At 44.1% G+C, this 21097-nt stretch overlaps 1 protein-coding gene across 1 annotated transcript in view; it reads right to left on the reverse strand.

Moving 5' to 3' along the window:
* Positions 1 to 21097, reverse strand: part of PCP4 (Purkinje cell protein 4) — a 57066-nt gene that overhangs the window by 19406 nt on the left and 16563 nt on the right. Inside the window, exon 2 of the mRNA XM_080919606.1 lies at positions 10066 to 10117. Coding sequence (XP_080775732.1) covers positions 10066 to 10117 — 52 coding nt within the window. The remainder of the gene's footprint in view (positions 1 to 10065; positions 10118 to 21097) is intronic.

A 21097-nucleotide genomic window follows, 5' to 3' on the forward strand; every position in this document is an offset into this window, starting at 1 on the left:
TTAAAACTAGAAAAGCAATTAGCTTGGTGTCCCCTCAGGGCCTGGGCTTCCTCTGCCCGGGTTGAGCCCTGCTCATCACCTGATGTTGCCCTCTGATGCCTTTCTAAACAAGGCCCACGCCTGTGGCTCTTTACATATATGCACAGGCATTATCGGCTAGGATCCACATATGAAGAAGAATGCAGATTTTTCTTCCTGCCATTGAGTGACATCCCCGTTTGGTCCCTGTGAGGATGCACACATTAATACTAATGGCTCCATCTTTAATTAGGGTGACCTGACCCAATACTGAGAGAGAGGTGTAACTGGCTCTCTGGTGCTCTCTCTGCTTCTCCTGACAATGGCTCTGTGGCGTTGGTTGGGACTTTTCCAGTGGGTGGCCCTAGTTGTGGTCAGAAACCATGTTCATTTGCTCATTTCTCGGGGCTTCCAGACACAACATAGAATGTCTAGTAAAATTTTAATTTCAGATGTAAAATGGTTTTGATAGAACCATTTCCCCAACACTGCATGAGATATACCATAAAAAAAATATTTAAGCTCATCTGAAATTGAAATTTGAGTGAACACGCTGTACTTTGATTTGCTAAATCTTATAGCCCAATGCATCTCTGCCATGTTGCTGCAAAGTTCAAATAACCACACTGACACCCCCCCCCCTTGGGATTCTGGGTTCTCCCCCATGAGATCTCATGTAAATCTCAGACACCACACTACCTTTGCAGACAGTCCCTAAACAGTACAGGCATTTCATAGTATCCATTTAGAGCACTCTCCATGTTTTCTTAAGACTGAATCAGGTACATCTACCACTAAAGATCACACACACACACACACACACACACACACACACACACACACACAGAGGCACTTTAACAAGGCTGTATTACAATATTCCATTGTCAAGTCAGGTTATTATAGAGTGTAATACACACTAGATAAGGGCATATTGAATGAATGAATGGATGGATGGATGGATGGATGGATGAGTGAATGAATGAATGAATGAATGAATGAAGAGAGTAAAAGAAGAGAAAGATATGAGGAGAGGGCAGAGTAGAGAGGGGAACGGAAGAAAGAGAAAGGCAGAAAGGAATGGTAGGGAGAGAGAAGAGATGAGCCACCTGAAGCATTCTTCACCATGGCTCTTTATCAATGGTCGGGATGACCATGAACACGTGGTCTCTATACATGTGGCCACTCCATATGAACAGCCTTGGGCGTCCTTAAAGCCTGAGTCCAAGGAGGCTGGGTTTCTGATATGGTAACTGGCTTTTTCCATAGATGACTTAGAACAAGAAATAGATGTTGCCGACTCTGAGGCTGGGTCCAGAAACTAACATGCATCCATTTTGTTAGCTTCTCTCGGTCTGAGGAGTTACAGAACTTACCCAGATGCAAGCTTTTCTGGCTATCAAATAATTGGTAGCCACCTTTAATCTACCACAAGGTGTGATCCAAACAAGAAATCAAATAAAGCTACAACCAGCATCTTCAGGGATCCAGGAGTCTCAGCCAAGCTCATTAAAATAAAAATAGCAGACAGGCTTTCTGTACCTCATTTGAGAAATTAATGAGAACCCAATTAATATCTCCTATTTTTCTTGATCTGGCTTTTCCTAGGCTGAATGCATTCCTGTCCCATGAGATTTCAGCTTCTTCTGGGAGAGCTTTTGTCTGAGTGACATTCGATTTTGGCTTAGCAGCCATTTGTACTTGGTAGGGAGAGTCCCCTCAGTGTGGCATAGAGTGCTCATGTAGGGATCAACTTGACCCTGAGCCCTACAAGCACCAATGTATTGTGAGTGTATATGCACACACCAGTATATGTCTGCTGTCTTCCCCAGTTACTCTCCATATTTTTTGAGACAAGATCTCTCTCTATGAGCCTGGAGCTCATCAATTTGGCCATGCCACTAAACTTTAAGAACCAGTGCTGAGGCTACAGGCACATACTCCAACACCCAGCTTATATGGACATTAGGGATCTGAACTCAGGTCTCCATCATCTGTGGAAAAGCATCTTACTAGCCAAGCCATCTCCCCAGGCTCATGCTTGTTTTATTGTTTGTTGAGATGGGGTCTCATGTAGCCTACTTGGTGATGATGTTTTACATGACCCAGATGGATTCCCAGGTCTCCAAAGTGAACCCCAGGGTTTGGGTTCATTGAGCTGCACACTTTGGTGCCATTTTCAGAGTCAAATAAATAATAACCTATTTTTACCATATATTTCAGGTCTTAGAATGAATTGCTAATGCCAAGAAATCTTTAGTTATCTTTATGTCTAACCAAGATAGCAACGTAGCAGTGATACAAAGAAAATTGGACACTGGAATGAACATCGTGTGATTAATTACTTTTTTAAAAATAAACTTTGGAAATGACACCCAGCATGAGCTGGCCCCATAAGCAGACAATGGGGCTGTGCACAGCATCTCCAGAGGGTGTGGCATGGTGTTCTGCTTAATCATTTAAATGAGGAACAAATTTCCATTCCTCACTGAGACCTGTGTTGAACACCACTGCCACTGTCCTTTATAAATAACAGAAAGGAAAAGAGATGTGGTGAGCCAAGGAAGCAGAAATAAGCCTGCTGGGGTTGTTCCTTCCAGAAATTGGAGCTGGAGAAGGATTTGCTGGACTCTCAAGACAAACCCTGCTATGTGTTTCTCAGGATCTCAGCAATCTGTATGACCATGAGAGGTGTGCTGGATGCTTGCCCACCCCTGCCACCAACAAGACAAAGCTAACGTGCCGCAGCCCAGTCCACAGGGCTCAATTTTAGCATGGGGCCAAAGACTCCACCATCTCATTGTGAAGTAGTTTTTTAAAACATGAATGACAGCCAACATAGTTCTCAGTCTGCCTAAAGCTAATGAAAACTAGTCACTTTTCTGAATCAGGAAGACCCCCTTTGAGGGGAGAATAAGATTGTTGAAGGGTGAAATATACCAGTTTTTGATTGAATTGAGTAAAATATTGAGCCTAGTCTTCGAGATTGATTAATATTGATCAGAAGCTGACTTGTTACTCATTATGAATGCTTTGGAAGTCAGTTACTTAGCTGAGAGGAATTTGCATTAGCTCCCAACAGTCCCCAAGGGCTGTCCCCAATTTCTGAACCTTTGTCCCTTGAGCCTGAAACTGGAGTGAGCCAGTTTTCACCTACCCCCTGGAGACACTGAGCTAGCCAGGCTTCCATGCAATTCTACATAGCTTTGCTGGGAACAGAGACCTGGTCTGAGAACATCAGACTCTACACCTGCTGGGGCTCCCCAGAATTCCCAAGGGCCTGCTGCTCCCTGCCAAGCCTCACTCCTGTGAAACTCATTCATTTAAATCACCTTATCACACAGCCCAGGCTTGAGAGCACAACCTGCTTCTCACCTCTTGGAAACTGCTGCCTGCAAAAATCAATTCCCTAAATAAGATTAGAACTACTTCGCCTACCAGAGAGAAGGGGTTGGAGGGACACAGGAAAAAATACTATTTCCATACAAATTGTAGGATCGAAGGCAGAGGAGGCGCTGGTCTGGATAGTGTCTGCTCTAGCCCAACATGCCGCCATCCATGTTACAAGCAAAGCTAAGTTATCATCTGACCCCAGATGTGGAGAGGGACAGTGGTCAGGCTAGTTCTGGGTTCAGAGTGAGGGGTTCCCTCTGTTTTGACCCTTATGGGAAAATGAATGTAAAACAACCAAGCCACAGTGTTCTCTGCTTGTGTTAGCCTCTCTGTATTGATCTGCTCATCCAAAACATGTGCTGACGCATAGGCAGAGGTAGGCCCGACCCTGGAGCTACAGAGGCATCCAAATTAATTGCATTTTGTCATTGACAAAATAATTTGAAGCTGCCCTGTCTTCTGTTTAAGAAAGGGATCTAAAGGGCTGAGGTCCATATCTTCCCAGATATAGTTTTTTTTTTTTGGGGGGGGGGGCATTATTTACCACTTCAGATCTTAAGGCATAATATGAGGTGGGTTGTAGTTTCATATTTAGCTGGTCTTGTCTGCTTATCAAATATTCAATGTCAAAAGGGAAAGATAAACAAAAGAAGGGAGGAAAAGAAACAAGGAAGGAAACTGGAGAGAAAGGGGAGGAAAAGGAGAGGAAAATGAACGAAGACAGAGGCAGGAGAAAAAAATGAAAGATGAGGGGTAAGTGCATTCCTGCACATGGTTAAATAAAGCATGCCAAATACACTCATCCCAAAGGGATGAGCACCGAGTTTTTCCAAGACGTTCCTTGTGTATCAAAGTCAATGCACTCACTGTTCAACATAAAGGGCAAAACAGCTTTTTAAAGCCATTCTGCTAACTTGGATTGATAGCAATAAACCCAGTCAGAACAAATCCCTGAGACAACCTTCACAAAGAAGCAGCCACTTGTTTAACAAGCAAGGCAGGCTTATTTGTGGACCCTGATGGTTTAAAGGCCTTGGCTTAATAAGCAATTCCAATTTCATTCATGCCCCCATCTGGATCAATATTAGAAGCAACCTTGGGTATCCATCCCTTCCTCCTGGAATACAGATTTTGTAGAGGACTCAGAGCCAGCAGCACAAAGGACTCATCCCTGAGTTTTAGACACTTGTGTGTGTGTGTGTGTGTGTGTGTGTGTGTGTGTGTGTGTGTGTGTGAAGTGATTGTTTCAAATAGAAAGAAGAAGAAAATGTAAAAGGAGAGCTTAGATGGAGACCAGAGCATCCAGATACTCTGATATCCTGAGAGATTGGTGTGTAGTATGCACAGCTGTACTCTCAGCCCATCTGCAGGGACTCCTGGCTTCTGCAGCACAGGGCTTACTGCAGTAGCAGAGACAGAAAAGGCTCAGTGTCCTAAGAGACATCACACACTGTGGAAATTGATGATCTCATGGCCAGGTGCAGCCTGCGTTATAAGCAACATGCTTCTGAAGCTTGGATCTCAGCACAGTATTGAGATGTTTGTGGAGCCTGCTCCTTGGTGGGAACATGCAGTCCAAGTACCATCAATCTTCCAGATGCACTGATATGCTTTCCCGTGCTCCTAACACCAAAATGGCATCCTAGGAAGCTGTGCCTTGTGTAAAGCCCAGCACAGCCACATTACTACTTATAGAACCACCAAAGTCACAGACATTTTGTAGCCTTTCCAGATCATGTACCTTCCTCTTGCCTTTCTTGCCAGCCATCCTAGACACAAACACGACATCAGCTGGGCAGCACCTTGCAACAATGATCTTCTCTCCTGAACATGGAAATGAGCCCTCTGTCACCTCTTGCCCACCCCTGCGCATTTGGCCTCACACCACATCCTTGAACAAACCAAACAGTGATGGGCTGAACAGATCCCAGGCACAATCAGCCCACATGAAGTATGTGGGTCTTGATAACCTGTCATGCACCAAGAACAAAAAGAAGACTGTTGATGGCTACTGGGCGACATGAAGCCAAAGGAGGAGAGAGGGCAAAGGGCACTAGGTGTGCACCTTTGAATTCTGTTTCTTATTTGAACCATCACACTCAGTTTGATAGTAGTATATGTGTCCGTGTGTGCGCATTTAAATAGGTCCTCGGTCACTCTTTCCACCTATTGATAGTGGAAAAATAAGAAAAGTATGCCCTTGTGTACTGGTGGATGAATTTCCTCAAAGCAAAGGTAAAATAAACTTGAATTCCTATTACTTGGATTTTATTTAAATGGGTAGAAGAAAGAACCTGATATAATAGAGCACTTCCTTCATTATCACTGACAGTGTGAGATCACATAAAATCTCACCTCCCTTCACATCTTCATAGCTACTAAAAACTCATCTACCACAAAGAAGAGGCAAGACTGCAGGGCACAAGCCTGGGGTGGACTGTTCCCTCTCATAAAAAACAAACAAACAAAAAACAATTGCAATTTGAGGAAGACCTTAGAGTGAGCAGTCTGGCACTGCCCTTCAGAGCAGAAAAGAGCTCCTGGCCTGAAAGATCTGTTTTCCCTGTCAGGTGGGTTTGTTTGCCTTTCATTCTCAAAGGGAGTACTTAGAAACAATGTATCATGGCTCAGTGAGACAGGAGAATTCTGTCCCAGTTTTAGAAACTCAATTTAGCTTGGGCAAGCAGCAGAGTTTTTCAGAAGGGCCATTACTCATAAATCTCTCCCATGGATGGGAAGGTATCACCTACCCCCACCTCCAGCCAGCAGCTGCTCTTCCCTCTCCGTTTCTCTGCTTCCATTTGTCAATATAAAAGTTTAACCCATGAGTCTCTAAGCGAACAGTGTCAGGTTACATACACATCCAAAGAGAGATAGATCCTTTAGCAACAGTAACAGGTGATTAGTAACGAGCTCTGTGCTTCTGTATTTATAAACACATTTGTATTTAATTTTGCTGTCTAGACTGGGATGATCTGTCACTGGGGCCATGAACTATTGTTTCACTGAAGTGGAAAATTACATCAGGAGCATTTTCCCCAGCACCTGACAGCCTAGGATCTCTTTTCCACAAAGCCTTGGAAACCTCTGGATCACCCACATTCTAATGCTCAGGAGAAAGAGATGACTCTTGGGTAAATGTACTCACTGTGAGTGTGTATATGAGGGACTGAACACAATCCCCAGCATCCGTGTGGACCTTTGGGGCTCAGTAGTGCAGTCAAAGCTCTGGGGAGACAGAAATGGGTGAATCCCCAGGGGCTCCCTGGCCAGCTGGCCTAACAGAATCAGTGAGCTCCAGGCCATGTTCTGTGAAAGACTCTGTTTCAAGAAAAGAAAAAGTAAAGGAAGATACCCTCCACACACACGTACCCATGTGCAAATGCACTTGCACACACAGGAGCATATATACATACCAAAGAAATCATAGCCCTATTATTCAAAATAAGAACTGTCATCATGTGCTAGTGAGGTGGCTCCGTGGCTAAGGGCAGTTACTGCTTGTCCAGAGGATCTGAGTTCAATCCCTAGCACCTACATCAAACAACTCACAAACATCTGCACCTGCAGCTTCAACTGGGCCTGTTATCTCAACCTCTGCAAGCACCTACTTATGTGTACAATCCCCCCCCACACACACACACAGAGAGAGAGAGAGAGAGAGAGAGAGAGAGGTGAAATTAAAAATAATAAAAACAAACATTTTAAATTAAAATCTGCCACTTTAATCACTATACAAAGTCTAGAAACATGGGGTTGAGTGAGGCACTGCGTTTTACTGGGCTGATACCTCAGGAGAATGAAAAGGACTTTGGGGGTGTTCAGGACAGTAAATGTATTATATTTCGTGTCAAAAGATGTTATGATGACAGCTACGAGGATTTCCAGAAACCCGATCTCTAGCCAATATCCCTCTGGAGACATCCTTAAGTAACACAGCATCGGCAGAGCCCAGAAAACCGTCCCCTTCTTTGTTGCACCAGTGTTGTGTGATAGAAACTGTTCCAAGTCCCATAGATCATGTCTGTCATGGCATTATATGTCAAATGGGGGGCCTCAGCTAAATCCCTATTTAGAACAATAGCATGTTGGCTTGTAGGGCACTAACTGGGAAATCCTGCTTTTAACATCAGGACTGCTGTGCAGCGCTCCCAGCCTTTTGCTGATTCTTTTTGCACGTGTCTGTTCTCAAAGGTCCTTGCTCCTTTAACACATGTAGGCAGTTTTATTGGCTATGAACAGGAAACATACATTAACTCGATAGATGTCCCTTGATAATTGCTCTGACAGAGTAAAATAACTTGAATTTTAATGTGATTCAATATTAAGCTAAAACAGAAATTCCAAGATCCAGGAACTTGCAAATAAGAAATTAGGTAACTTTGATTCTTTGGGGAAATGTGTTCTGATCCATGGCTAGAACATTATAGCAGTGTCTTTGTCTTTGCTTGTTTTTAGCGATACAAGCCCCCTCTCAAAGGGTTACTAATATAACAATGTACCCTATACAAATATATGTAAGTACATACGCAGATTTTTCTCAAAGTGAGGCATAGACCTGGTTTATAATAATTTGGATTTAAGCAGTGCCATTATCCTATAATTATTGAATAATCTCTAATTTCTTCTTACCACTCAGAAACAAATTTCTTTTAATATCTAGGGTTATATAATGAAAAGCCTTATTCACAGCATCTTGAATTTTTCCATTTGATTAATTTTTATACCTCCAAAGGAGGCTCACTCCTGGTCCACTGATGCAAACCAACTTTTAATTGGCCAAAATCCCAGCTTTCAAATGGCAGTAAGGTACACTCTCTGTACAAGCCAATAGTGTCTGTGGGTACAAAGCCCAGGGCATCCAGACATGCCCCAAAGGAACAGGGGCATGTCAGGAGAAAGCCAGTGTCACAGGTCAGAGGAGACTTGGTGCTAACTTGACCTAACCACCAGGCCCCAGGCTACTCAGGTATCCAGGGTTCATACTGGAACAAGAGGCTGAAAGTATGAACCAGGAACAATCTCATAAAAGATATTATAAAAAATGTAGTAGGGTCATAAAACATTTTATTCCATTTTTAAAATCTTGTTCTCTCCCAGGTACATGGTGGAATTTTCCAGAAGCTGCACATCATTGGACATTACCACATACTGAATGCAGAAGCAGACAGAAAAACCCAGCTGGCCTCCATTGGCCAGACATTATCAAGAGATATAAAACACCACCCCTCTTTGCACTAAATACGTTTCATACTTTGGAATAGGTTTTCATAAATAAAACTCTCTTGAGTTAACAAGGAGAAGGTTTATTACTAGTTACTACTAAGCAAACTTTAAGAACTTTCTCTGTTTTCACGCCAGAAGAGGAACCACCATTAGACAAGCCAGAGTACACTAGAGGGTTGTGAGATATTCGAGCACCCTTGAGGTTACAGAAAAAGCTGCGGTAACAAGTTGGGAACTCTGGAGAGTCCTAAGACTGGGAGAGTTTGTGAAATCAAGCTTCAGTTGACAGGTGGCCATGATGAGGAAAATCAGCAGGAGCCTCAGTGAGGGACCGTCCTTTCTCATTTAAGACCAATAGCTCTGGCTTTTCCTCCTCTCTTTTAAACTCTATCTTGCTCTCTCCTGAGATTTCTCACCTCCATGACGGTAACCCACATGCTCCCCAGCCCCACACAGGAGACAGAAATGTTCTGAACCTAAATGAGGCACCCTCAGGTTCAAGAATGACCTGGAGTCCTTCCCTCTGCTCCCAACTCTGATAAGGTCATTGTCCACACAGCAATGACTCTTCTACCGCAGAAGCTTCAACCCTGACCAGGACAGCAGAGGGATGCTCTCCGCTTGAGTCTTGTTTGTTATCTGCATCAATTCCTCCCATTTAGAGGCAATAGGAGTTTTCCACAAAAGGAGAGCACATTTAGTAATTCATAAGATTTGATATCATGCATAATCTTTTATCCCCAGAGCAGCACTGCAGCCCTCAGGACTTGTGGGTTAAAGGGTCACCACTACACAGCGTCCTCTTTCCCAACCTAGTCTTCAACACCACTCTTTAATTTCCATAAAAATATGAAGCTTATTCCCGCAACTAAGGATAGTAATGGAGCCTGGAAAAATGGGAGGCACATGTTCCAAGTACCCTATGGTTTTATCTGTTGGTGACTCTCTGCAGTAAAAGCAAGAGTTCTGCCTCTCAGCACCACCCCAAGGCCAGCACTGGGTTCTGAGTACTCCAAAGGGCAGAACCCAGTTTTCCACTCTCCCTCCAGGAGCTGAGCATTTCACAGTTTTCAAAGCACTTATCTCATTTGATCTCATTTTAGCCTCACGGCAACTCAGGGTGGATTCTCACCAACCCTAATGAAGGAAGCAGAGAACTATATTTGCACTGTAATTAACATGTTGCCCAAAATGAGAGTCCTCTTCTGAGAGGGAAACTGCTCTTAGAATTACATTTAGCTTGTTCAGTTTTTCTTTTAAAGCTGGACCATAGGGCTCACTGTGATTTGCTAAAAGCCACTCTATACCCGAAGTTCAGGCATAAATGGCTGGTTTGGGTAGAAGGCATTGGAAGGCATTGCTCAGAGTCAAAGGAGCCCAGGAAGATGCAGATGGGGGAGGGGAGGTAGCCAACCTTTCCGGCCATCTTACCATTATCTCCTGACGTCTTGTCTTTTCCGTTGGTCGCTCCAGCACTTTGTCTCTAAAAAAACATTTTAAGAAAAGAAAAAGAAATGATCAGATGTATTTAGGACTGTTTTGCTTTTGTTGTCTTGTTTTGTTTTTTCTTTTTTGCTAATTTGAATATCTCCTGGGTCACATTATGTTCAGGGTCACCATAGCTTAGAGAGTTAGATCACAATGCTGGTGAGACCCTGAAACTAACTCCCACCCAGGATCTGCTGACATCACCTGCCACCTCCCTCATCAGTGCCCCCTGCTGGCTGAATACAACTCAGGAGTTGCACAAAAAAGCCAGACAGTTCAGGCTGCTGATTGAGTATACCCTCATCTACACAGGAGATAACCACAGGGCTGCTGAGGCTGGCCCCACACTACTCTGTTCTATTGACAGGCATAAGGGATCCCTATGTCCATCAGTCCATCCATTGTTGCTCCCACTGCTGACTCACTTTCCCCACCATGTCTGTGCCTTTCCTGGGTGTGTCAATTTGTCCAATTTGGCAAGTAGCACAAAATGCATTATGGGTTATTTTTAAATATACTCCTTACTGTTTGACAATTTGGTGCACCTGTATGGTAAATTTTATGGCCATGCTTAATTAAACTCAGTATGAAGAAATAGCTTCCAAGGTTAGATTTGCATTGATCTGGGAGATTCTGGTGAGGAATCTCGAGATATTTATGAAACATAACACATGTATAAGCAGAAAGCATGTCCCTTCAGAGTTTATTATGGCAATTATTCTGATCCAGGGAGGAAGATGTGTCTTATACACCCAAATGTCTGGCAATTGTCAGAGTTATCAATTATCAGAATTAACAATTACCAGAAGCATTGATTTAAAAAGGCAGGAAAAGACTGCAGTGACTAGTTTCCAGGAAAAGGGAGTGGGGCCCATAGGAAGCATGATCTGTCTAAGGTCATAGTGCCAATGGGTGGCAGGAACCTGGGCTCCTTTCCCAGAAGATGGTGTCTATGGAAATTATCACTGAGACATAGCCACAGTAAAGGGGTCTTGGAAAGACAGCCACCACAAAGGACAAACCACATTAACTAACCCCTAAGAAATAATGGTAGCCTCGGAGTTTATACATGGGTCCAAGACTTCAGCCTAGAAACCATCCCCTAGGAGGGGGGGATCAGTACCCTTCAATACTCAATGTTGTCATAAGAAATTTTGGGGTAAGTCAATGGTGACTCATGGAACACAGATCCAGATTCTAATCAGTGTAAACAGAATCAGTGATACATATGGATGTCTGTAGAGTTAAATGTTCTCTGAATGCTTACTACCCTGAGCAAATGATAACCCCAAAAGAGCACACCAAAGGGCGCCTCCCTCATATTTTACCAATACCCTCATCCCACATCCTTGTCAAGTAGAAAACAGACATGCACCAGGTCAGAGACGCTGTACTCCACCCAGTGAGGCAAGCATCTCTCTGGAAGAAATGGAGAAGAGAGGAGACAGGAAAGATCACAGAACTGCTGCCCCTTCCTTCTATTTAATTTGGAACCTTTGAGTTTCCACAGTGAAAGACTTACCAGCATTCAATCTCCAGCCAGACATCAATTATCTCTGCCACGGCATCCATCCCCTACCTGGTGGAAGCTGTAACATAACCAGCTTAATTTAAACCAGACAGCACATTTTTTGCCTGGAGCAGATGTATAGGCACCAACGGCCATTTCTTTTCATCTGTCCTTAATCTGATGCCACCTCAAGCCCTCTGCCACACAAAGCGGGTAAATGAATGGCTTCTGATGGAAATGAACTTCCCAAATCAGGGATGCAGCAGCCACGCTGGGTATGAACAAGCCCACTGTCTAAGCCCTTCCTTGAATAATTCATAGATGAGAGAAGATAAAGGGGGAATTGAGCAGCATGAAAGGTGAGATTTTTCACGGCAGAATAAGACAAATTAAATGAAATACAAGTGCAGAATGGGTGCAGGCTCGGCCTTCTCATCCTACGTCTTAAACACCAATACCACAAATGCCACCTGGCTCCATAAAAGATCACTTTTTACACACCCGAGGAAGACCAAATGAGATTCGCAGAGAGAAGAGAAAGGAGTCATTCTCTGGGGATTTGTAAGATGGGGTTTTTGTGTCAGCTCTTGTATGATGGGAGCAAAATGGAGTTGTCAGTGGAGATGCTGTCTCAGATCAGAAAACAATCCTGACAGAGAAAAGCACCGCATTGAAGCATCTCGCTTCAAGGACCCACTGACATTTTCAAAGGAAGACTGAATGCAGTGGAGGGTGCCCAGAAGTTTCTATATCTCCAGAGTCTGGTCCTCACACATGTTTATTTTATGGTCCTACTGTATGGAGTGACTGGTGTCCCCAAACTAAGGAGCAAAGGGTCTAGGCCAGGCCCCGGGACCGTCAGATGCCACCAACTGTTTGAATTCGGACAGTCTCTTTAAGGAGGTATGGGTTCTCTTCAGCCTCACTTCACCTATTGTATCCTGAGACACAGAGCAAACTTTGTACAAGGCCACAAAGCTGAGAAGTGCTGAGCCAGGATTATAACCCAAAGACCAGGTCTTGCTCTTAGCCACTGTGTAGGAGAATCTCTTCACATTGTGTATTGTATCACATCTCTCCGGAGCCACCACCACAGCTAGGGAGACCAAAGAAGAGAATTCATGCCTTAAGGTTAAGATGGCCTCATTAGCACCCACAGGTTAGAGGGATCAAGACCAGTTGGGTTATAGGAAGAAGTAGCCTAATAACAAAAAGATGGATAGTAGAGCTACTGTATTGTTTTTAAGTTTATATATAGCACAAGTACCAGAGTCAAACTATACTGAAATAAATGACTATGCAGCTAGAAGAATGGATATATTGATCAATGAATGGATTGGTAGATGGATTAATGGATAGAATAATGGATGTGTTGTGAATGAATAGATGCATAGAATAATAGATGGATGTATGAATCAATGGGTCATTGGATGCATCAATTAATAGGTGGATCAATGGACCAGTGGGTAAATGGATGGATAGATACATTGGTGGATGGACAGATGAATCAATGAATCAATGGATGTATCAGTGAATGAAGGGATGGATGGATGATGGATGGATGGATGGATAGACTGGTAGATGGATAGACTAGTGGATGGATAGATGGATAAATGGATCAATGGATCAATAGGTGGGCTAATGGGCTGACAGATGGATGGGTGGATGGATGGATGAATGGATGGGTGGGTGGATGGATGGGTGGGTGGATGGATAGATGGATGGGTGGGTGGGTGGGTGGATGGATGGATAGATGGATGGGTGGGTGGGTGGGTGGATGTATGGATGGATGGGTAGATGGGTTAATGGATAATAGATGGACAGATGGTTGGTAGATGAGTGGATACATGATAGATAAATAAGTGGATGGGTAGGTAGGCAAATGAATAGGTAAACAGCAAAGGTCATAAAGGAGAAGCAGAGAAAGTTTTATTTTTCATGATGAGATAGAAGTGCTCAGCATTGGGAAGAAGACTGCCTTCTCATTCCACCCCCTCTCTCAGCCTCTACCAGCTCTAACTATGACACCATCGTCCTGAGACTCTGCTACCCGCTGAATAAAACATCAAGAGTATAATCTATTATAATTACATCAAGTGGTAAAAAACAAACCACAGTGAACAGGCAAATCCTGTCTTCAGATTTGAGAATTCTGAGTACTTTTCTAGGAAATCAGGAATAGCTCCATGATATCAAGTGTGTCCCTACTGTTGTCTGGCTCAAGTGTCCATATAACTTAATAGATTGGCATATGCAGGAGACAGAGAAGGTTGCTCTGGCAAATAAATACACCTAGCTACAGTTTACCATGCCAATTGCCAAATTACCACAATTAAAGCCAGGTATTAAAAATATACTTTCAGAATAGCCCAGAAACCCAAACACTAATGTGTCTGAGAGTTTTGAGGTCATGTCCTTCCTTCCACAAGCAGAAATCTGTCGGCAGAAATGTGGGTGTTTTCTGGTGTCTCCAGAGAATTAGTCTAAGGCTATAAAACCAAGAACAGGAGGGGGTGGCATGTGTGAGGATTTGCTCATTGTCTCTTCTGAAGGTGGGGGCAGTGTCCCTGGAAGCCAAAAGTCAGCCTCCACCTCAACTACAACAAAATCTGCACCCTGGGACCTCTTCCTACTCCTCCCAGGAGACAGCTGAGTCTAGCCATCTGCTCCTCGTCAAGGTGCTAGTCCAGGTGGTCTCATTCAGATCCTCTGTTGCTCAACACCTGCCTCATCCTATCCTAGCAAGTCTACTTTTACAAAGTATGCGTAAGTGGGATTCTCCAGCACTCTCTATCCCCACAGTCATGTTCCATAGGACGAATGTCTGGGACAATGACAGTCTCTTTCTCCTTCTGCCACTTGAAGCCAGCATCACTTCCTTGCTGTAGATGCCAGCTCTGTGACTTTCCTCATGTGGTGCACAGCTTCCTCTCCATACACACTAAAGCGATGTCCCTGCTGCCATCTGCAGAAACCTCTTCTAGAATCGAAGGGCCATCTATGGGATGTGACATCCAACTCAGCTTTGCTGTCATACAAGTAACCAGGCGACTGGGCTCCTTAGGGTATGTAGTCCTTGAAGTGAAGCTGTCAATATTACCAATTTTAGTATTGACCTTAAGATGCAATTATAATGTGCTGAATACCCCCATGACTTCAAAAGCACAACGTGAAAGTCTCCTTTTGCTCAGCCACAGGTTAGTAGAAGAATGCGTCTAAGAAGTTTAATAAGGGGATAAAAACACAGGCCTAGTTGAACAGTCACTCTAGTTTAGCCATCTGTAGATTCTTTCCAAGCAACTTGTAATGACGTTTTCCCTCCCCACCAACACTCAGTAATAAAAACAGAACATTTAAGAAGTTAATGAAGCCTCAATTTAAAAGAACTGAAACAACAATTGCGAATATCAAAGAGGCCTGTACCTTTAAATGGTTCTTTTGATAATTTAATATATTTCTAATATCCATTCAAAGGTAAGAGAAACAATCTTAAGATGCGACTTTTGAAATAATTTTTCTTGACAGTCTCATTGCACCAAGATCTTTGATAAATGTGTGTGTGTGAGTGTGGGTGTATGTGTGTCTGTGTGTGTATGTATGTGTGTGTCTGTCTCTGTCTCTGTATGTGTGGTGTGTGTGTCTGTCTCTATGTGTGGTGTGTGTGACAGAGGAGTGTGTGACTTATGTGTGAGAGATGTGTATGTGTGTGAAGTGTGTCTCTGTGTGTATGAGATGTATATATGTTAGAGAGATATATATGTGTGATTTGTGTGAGATATGTGTGTGCATATATGTATGAGTATGTGTATATGATGTGTGTGATATGTGTGTGGATGCATGTAGTGTGTGTGTGTGTCTGTGAGTGTGTGTGTTTTAGCCTGGATTTCCAGAAAGCAGACCCTGAGATAAGTACTACCTGTGCTATAACTTTTAGTGAAGACAACACCGTGAATAAGGGAAAGGTGTGAGGCGGTGGACAGAGGCACAAGCTATCAAGATGTTTTTTCGCAAGCTGAACATGGTTAGGTCCAGGTCACCTTCAAGAACTGTGCAGGCAGTGAGTGGGGGTGAATGAGGGGCAGGGGAGGCACAGGAGTTATCACCCAGTACTTCAGTACTTCTGTTCTCACTGATCCTAGATGCCCCACAGAGCACCAATTCCCAATGCCTCTGAACTGTACAGTCTCACAGACATGGGCTGATGGGGAAGCCTCAGGGTAGGGAGGTGGAGATGTAGGTGTTTGGAGAGGGCAGAAAATGATGAGCTGCTATTGTGCATTTGCCCAAGCCCACACAGAACTGGAGGCCACAGAAGTCTTCACATGTAAACTCTGCAGTGGCACATGAGGGGCAAATGACTCAGCACACAAGCTTAGCTGGGTAAACTGTTACAGCCAAAACACAGAACTGTGAATGCTTTGTAGTAGCCAGTCCACGGTTGAACAGATCACATCAATTTCTAGGAAATAGTTGACCCTGGGTTTATTTGTCCATGTACTTTGAGCTAATGATGAATACTGACATTCGGTCTGACCACTTCTAAGCTGCAGTCAGGAGCACACATTGACAACACGGCCACATATAGAGCAGCAAAGCAAAGTGTCTGAAACATCACTAACACTCCCAGCAACCTCCCGATGATATCTCTTGAAAATCTTAATTATGCCTCTTTCCCTATTTTTCTCTCAGAAATCTTCTGAAAAAATCATAGAATAACCACTCTGGGCAAGAAGAGCCTGGGTTTTGCCTCAGGGACAAAATGTGCAGGCACACCAGAAATTCAGTCATCAAGATAGATACTTTAATGCAAAGAAATGCTTTAATGCAAAAAAGATACTTTATTTCAAGAAAGCCATTAATCCCAACAATTCAGAAGTTACTCCAATGCAGTGCAAGTGTTAAAGCCTGCTACAATGTATCACAAACCAGAGCTACAGGTTAAGAGTGAATGCGGCTGCCTCCTGAGATTTGTTACATGATTTCCAGACTCCTGATATCACAGGCCCATCTGCCACTTTGTTGTCCATGTCTGTGACATCAGTATTCCATTTGTACTATACACAAGAGGCCAAATTAGCAAAGAGGTGTCATTATTCATGCTAATTTGCAACTTGAGACACGGGACTCACTTGGAAACTCACTGGCTAAGTGAACACAGCTCCACCTCTAGCATGCGAAGCACAGCCTCAGGAAATGGCACCCTTAATACTGGAAGTCTAAAGAGTGTGACATGATGTGAATTCCCACTGGTTGAGTCTGGGGTATACCCACCATGTGAGGACACAGTCCTATAAAGCCAGCACTTGGTAGGCTGAGGCAGGAAGGTAATAAGTCCAAGGCTAACATAGTCTACATAGTGAGTTATAGACCATCTTGAGCTGCATGAGACATTGTCTCAAAAACAAAACAACCAAAAAAAAAAAAAAAACAGAGGTAGAAGGATATCTTAGCAATTAAAGGCAGCTTCCAGGCCTCAGACCTGACTGTGATCCCCAGAGCTCACAGGAAGAAAGGAGAGAACCAATTCTTGAAAGTTGTCCTCTGACCTATATAGTATACCATCACACACATAGGTGGGAAAGAGAGGAGAGAAAGAAGAAGAGAAAGGGGAAGAGAAAGAAATAGTAGAAGGAAGAGAGGGAGTGGAAGAAGGGGAAGAGGAGGAGAGAAAGGGAAGAAGGAGGAGGAAAGGGAGGGAGGAGGAGAAAAAAGGAGGGGGAGGAGGAGGAGAAGGAGGAGAAGTAGAATTTGTTGTTCTTAAAGAAAAAATGAGAATCCAAGTTGTAGCTCAGAGATATTCTCTGAAGGTAGGTCTGTAGCATTTGTGGGTAAATCTGAATCCTTTAGTTTGCTATCTAATCTGGTAAGGTACCATTTACTTGAACAGTCATTCCTTTGCTAAGGAAAAGGGGCCTCCTGGAGAGTTAAGTACATAGGTCATCCTCCAGGGCTGCATAGACCCAGGTCTCCTGCCTCCTCCTTAGCCAGAAAACATTGGAAGGAGATTTTATCTGAGCTCATGTTGGACAACTCTGGAAAAAAATGAACTCCTTTTCAGGGAATTGGGCTTATAGAGGACAAGGAATGTGTAACACAGAGAAATTTCTTCTCAGCTGTGTTGCCAAGCTCTTCTGGGGTGGAAGGAAAGGGATCCTCACGGGCATGGTATCAACTTCCCATGGCCAATTACTTAGGGAAACTCCCAATTAGAGGACTTTAGTGTCATGCCGGCTCAGGAATGAAAGGTTTACTTTAAAGGTAAGTTATGAGGAGGTTAGAGAAGTGGCTCAGGGGCTCAGAATGAGTTCTGTTTTTACAGAGGACCAGGGTTTCATTCCAGCACCCACACTGGGTGGTACAAAGCTGCCTGTAACTCCTGTTCTTAGTACCCTCTTCTGCCCTCTGCAGGTACCTGCAGGCATCTGCACACACTCACCTAGACACATACACAATTTTCTAAGAAAGCAAGCAAGCAGATACAAGAATCAAGAACATTCAGTGGCATGTAAAGCCAACGTCAGTCACAGAGAGAGCCCACCCTAGGTAGTGAGTCTTCCCAGATCAGCTGCTTTGGCCTGCACTGAGCCAGGCCTGGACTAGGGCCTGGAGATTCCTCCATTTTGGCTGGCTCACAATCTGTGGGGCAGGGGTTAGCCAAAGAGAGAAAAACAACCAGTCTAACTTGTAAGAAGAATCCTGAGCCCAGAACACCTGAGATCAAAGGTCTGGACATAGGCTCCTCATTCACAGGGGACACAGTCTTCTGTCTGCAGCAGATTGTAAGCAGAGGGCTACCTACCAGCTAGCATTTCAGTCTCTGCCCCACCCTCCAGGGATGAAAGATATTCATAGCTAGCCCCTGCTGGCCGTATTTCAAGGACCCAGACCTTGAGTGCTGCTCTTCTCCTGCCTTCTGTCATGGTATCTCCCCAACAGCCATCATCCGGGTCCATCCAGTAGATGGCTTCCCCATGCAAAGAGAGTTTGAGCCCCTTTTGCAAGGTACCCTTTACCTTCCCTTCTTGCTATCTAGTCTCTGTAGGCCTCTGTCTACCAGGCAATTACATGGAGTCTACGTAGGAAGGAAGGAAGGAAGGAAGGAAGGAAGGAAAAAAGGAAGGAATGAAGAAAAGAGGGAGGAAGGAAGGAAGGAAGGAAGGAAGGAAGGAAGGAAGGAACCATCCCCATCATTCATTATCCCAGTGACTTGCAAGCCCTTGCTAGCCACTTTGTAAAGCCCAGCACGCCCCACCAAGCACACCACTATGATGCACTTTCTCTTGTTATTTTCCCCATGGTACTGTCTTCCTCAAAGTCAGAGTCTTGATAGTCACATTTCTGAGAGCTTTATGGTCTCTAGTTCCCCTACAATAGCAGCATCCCTCTCACGAGTCACATATAAAGGAAGACGCTCAAATCTGTGTGCCGTTGTAGCATGCTGCACTCCGAAGCAATGAAGGTTCAGATATTACAGCCTCTCTGCAGTATGAAAACCCCACACCTAGGGAAAAATCAAAATAAAAGCCTCCCCAATTATCTCAGTAAGCCCTTCTAAGAGTCTCTTCCCTGCTCTCGCTTTTGATCGCCCTGTTTATAAGGAAACAAAAAGGCGTGTTTCAGTGGCACCACAATTAATGTTTTATTGATGAAGGATCAGGAGCCTCTTAGATGCTCGGAGTCTAAACGACCTGAGAGAAGCAAAGCCTGCGGTGACTGAGATGAGAGCCAGGGAGACAACAGCTGGACAGGCCCGCAGGTTGCTGATGAGAGCTTTGGGGCACCGGGATCATTAAGTGAGTGGCTTCTCAGGAACATCAAAAGCATGTCATTAAAGGCACCTTTTCCATCAAAGTCCCCGAGTTTGTGTGAAGAGCAGGAGAGACTTTTATGCCCACATTTTATGAGGAGGAGAGAATAGCTTTAATTTCTTGATGCTGATATTTTTAAATCATAATTCCTCTAGTAACATTCCAAAAATCGAGCATTAAGATCTCTGCTAATTTAATCCCTAAAGGAGTAGAAATTAACGTCAAAAGAAAGGTTTAAAAAAAATGATGAGGTGGGTATGCTCACCTTTGCTGTTCTTTCTGTTCGTCCCGATTCTTAACTCAGAGAAGGCTGAAATTTGCCTGAAATACCAATTCTATTCCAAGCACCTGCGCCTGACCTTTGTGTAAGGGAATTAAATGTCACACCCGTGGTTCCAGCAGACACCTTCAAAGAGACCCTTGTTTGCAGGAGCTCGTGAGCTATCACCACGGAGTTCGGAATACTCTGCCTCCTAGTTGTGGTTCTCCACTTTACTGAGCACTTTCAGAGCGCCACACACTTTTAAAAACTAGTACTTTCACCACCACCACCACCAGCAGCCCCAGAACCTTCTGTTCTGCCTAATCCTCTTTTCCATTTTCCGTGTAAAAGTGGGAATGGTCATCGAGAATGTCCTGGGGTTTGCCTTCGAGGAAGAAAGTGAAGATCTCACTTACTACCCGAGTAAGCACAGCCGCAGTGAAGTTCCGCGGATGTCTCGGGATATTTTATGGTGTGTTTTGTTTGTGGGCCTCTATATTATGTGAAAACAGCTGCATGCCATCTAGATATAATTTTGCCACAGGTTATGCATTGCACTGTAAAAGAGCAGATACAAGTCGACGGTCTCTGGGTGGAAGTCTCTAAATACACAGATCTGACCATGTGAAGAGTCTGGTCCATGCTGCAAACCTCATCTGGACTGCAGAGCCCTACGCTTCCGTATCCATGTATCTTTTCTGTGCCCACAAAGCCACCTGGCTTTGTTTATTCAGTTTTAGCTTGACAAAGATCCACAGTGGTGAGCATACTGCTGCTATCTTCATCGAAGAAAGACAGCATAGAAAGTTCTGGGTCCTTCATGCTCCATAAAGTTCACCACAACTTTTGCAGTAATATGAGTTCAATGCTGTGTACCTCCGAATGTGAGCTTTTTGGGGTAAAGGCCTCACAAGATCTACAGAGAGTGAATGTAAACCACAGAGACCCAAGGCCAGCGCCATTCCCAAGGCCTGCTCTAAGGTATCAGGTGTTTCCCCAGATAGCTGTAAAATGTAGTTACACAGACCCCTGGAGGAGGGGCAGGGGATGAGGTTTAATATGAAGGGGAGGGGCCAGGCACAGTGGCGTGCAATCCCACTACTCAAGAGCCTAGGACAGGAAAATGAGCCCACGACTAGAAATAAAGCAAGGCCCTCCATCAATCCAGAGTAGAAACCCTCCGCCCTGACTTTGACGGTTGTTCACAGTGAGCATAGTCATGCTTTTGACATAGTCAAGGCTGGCCTTGAATTTCTCATCCCCTTGTTGTGCTGTGCCTGGCTTGATTCCCATGGGTCCTGTAAACCACCGAGGCACAGTCTCTTCCCTGACGTTTACTTTGTAAGGATTCAGTCATCTCCCACCACCTCCAGTCAACTGAGGTCTGAAAACATT

This window comes from Micromys minutus (assembly GCF_963924665.1).
Source record: "Micromys minutus genome assembly, chromosome: 7".
NCBI lineage: Eukaryota > Metazoa > Chordata > Mammalia > Rodentia > Muridae > Micromys > Micromys minutus.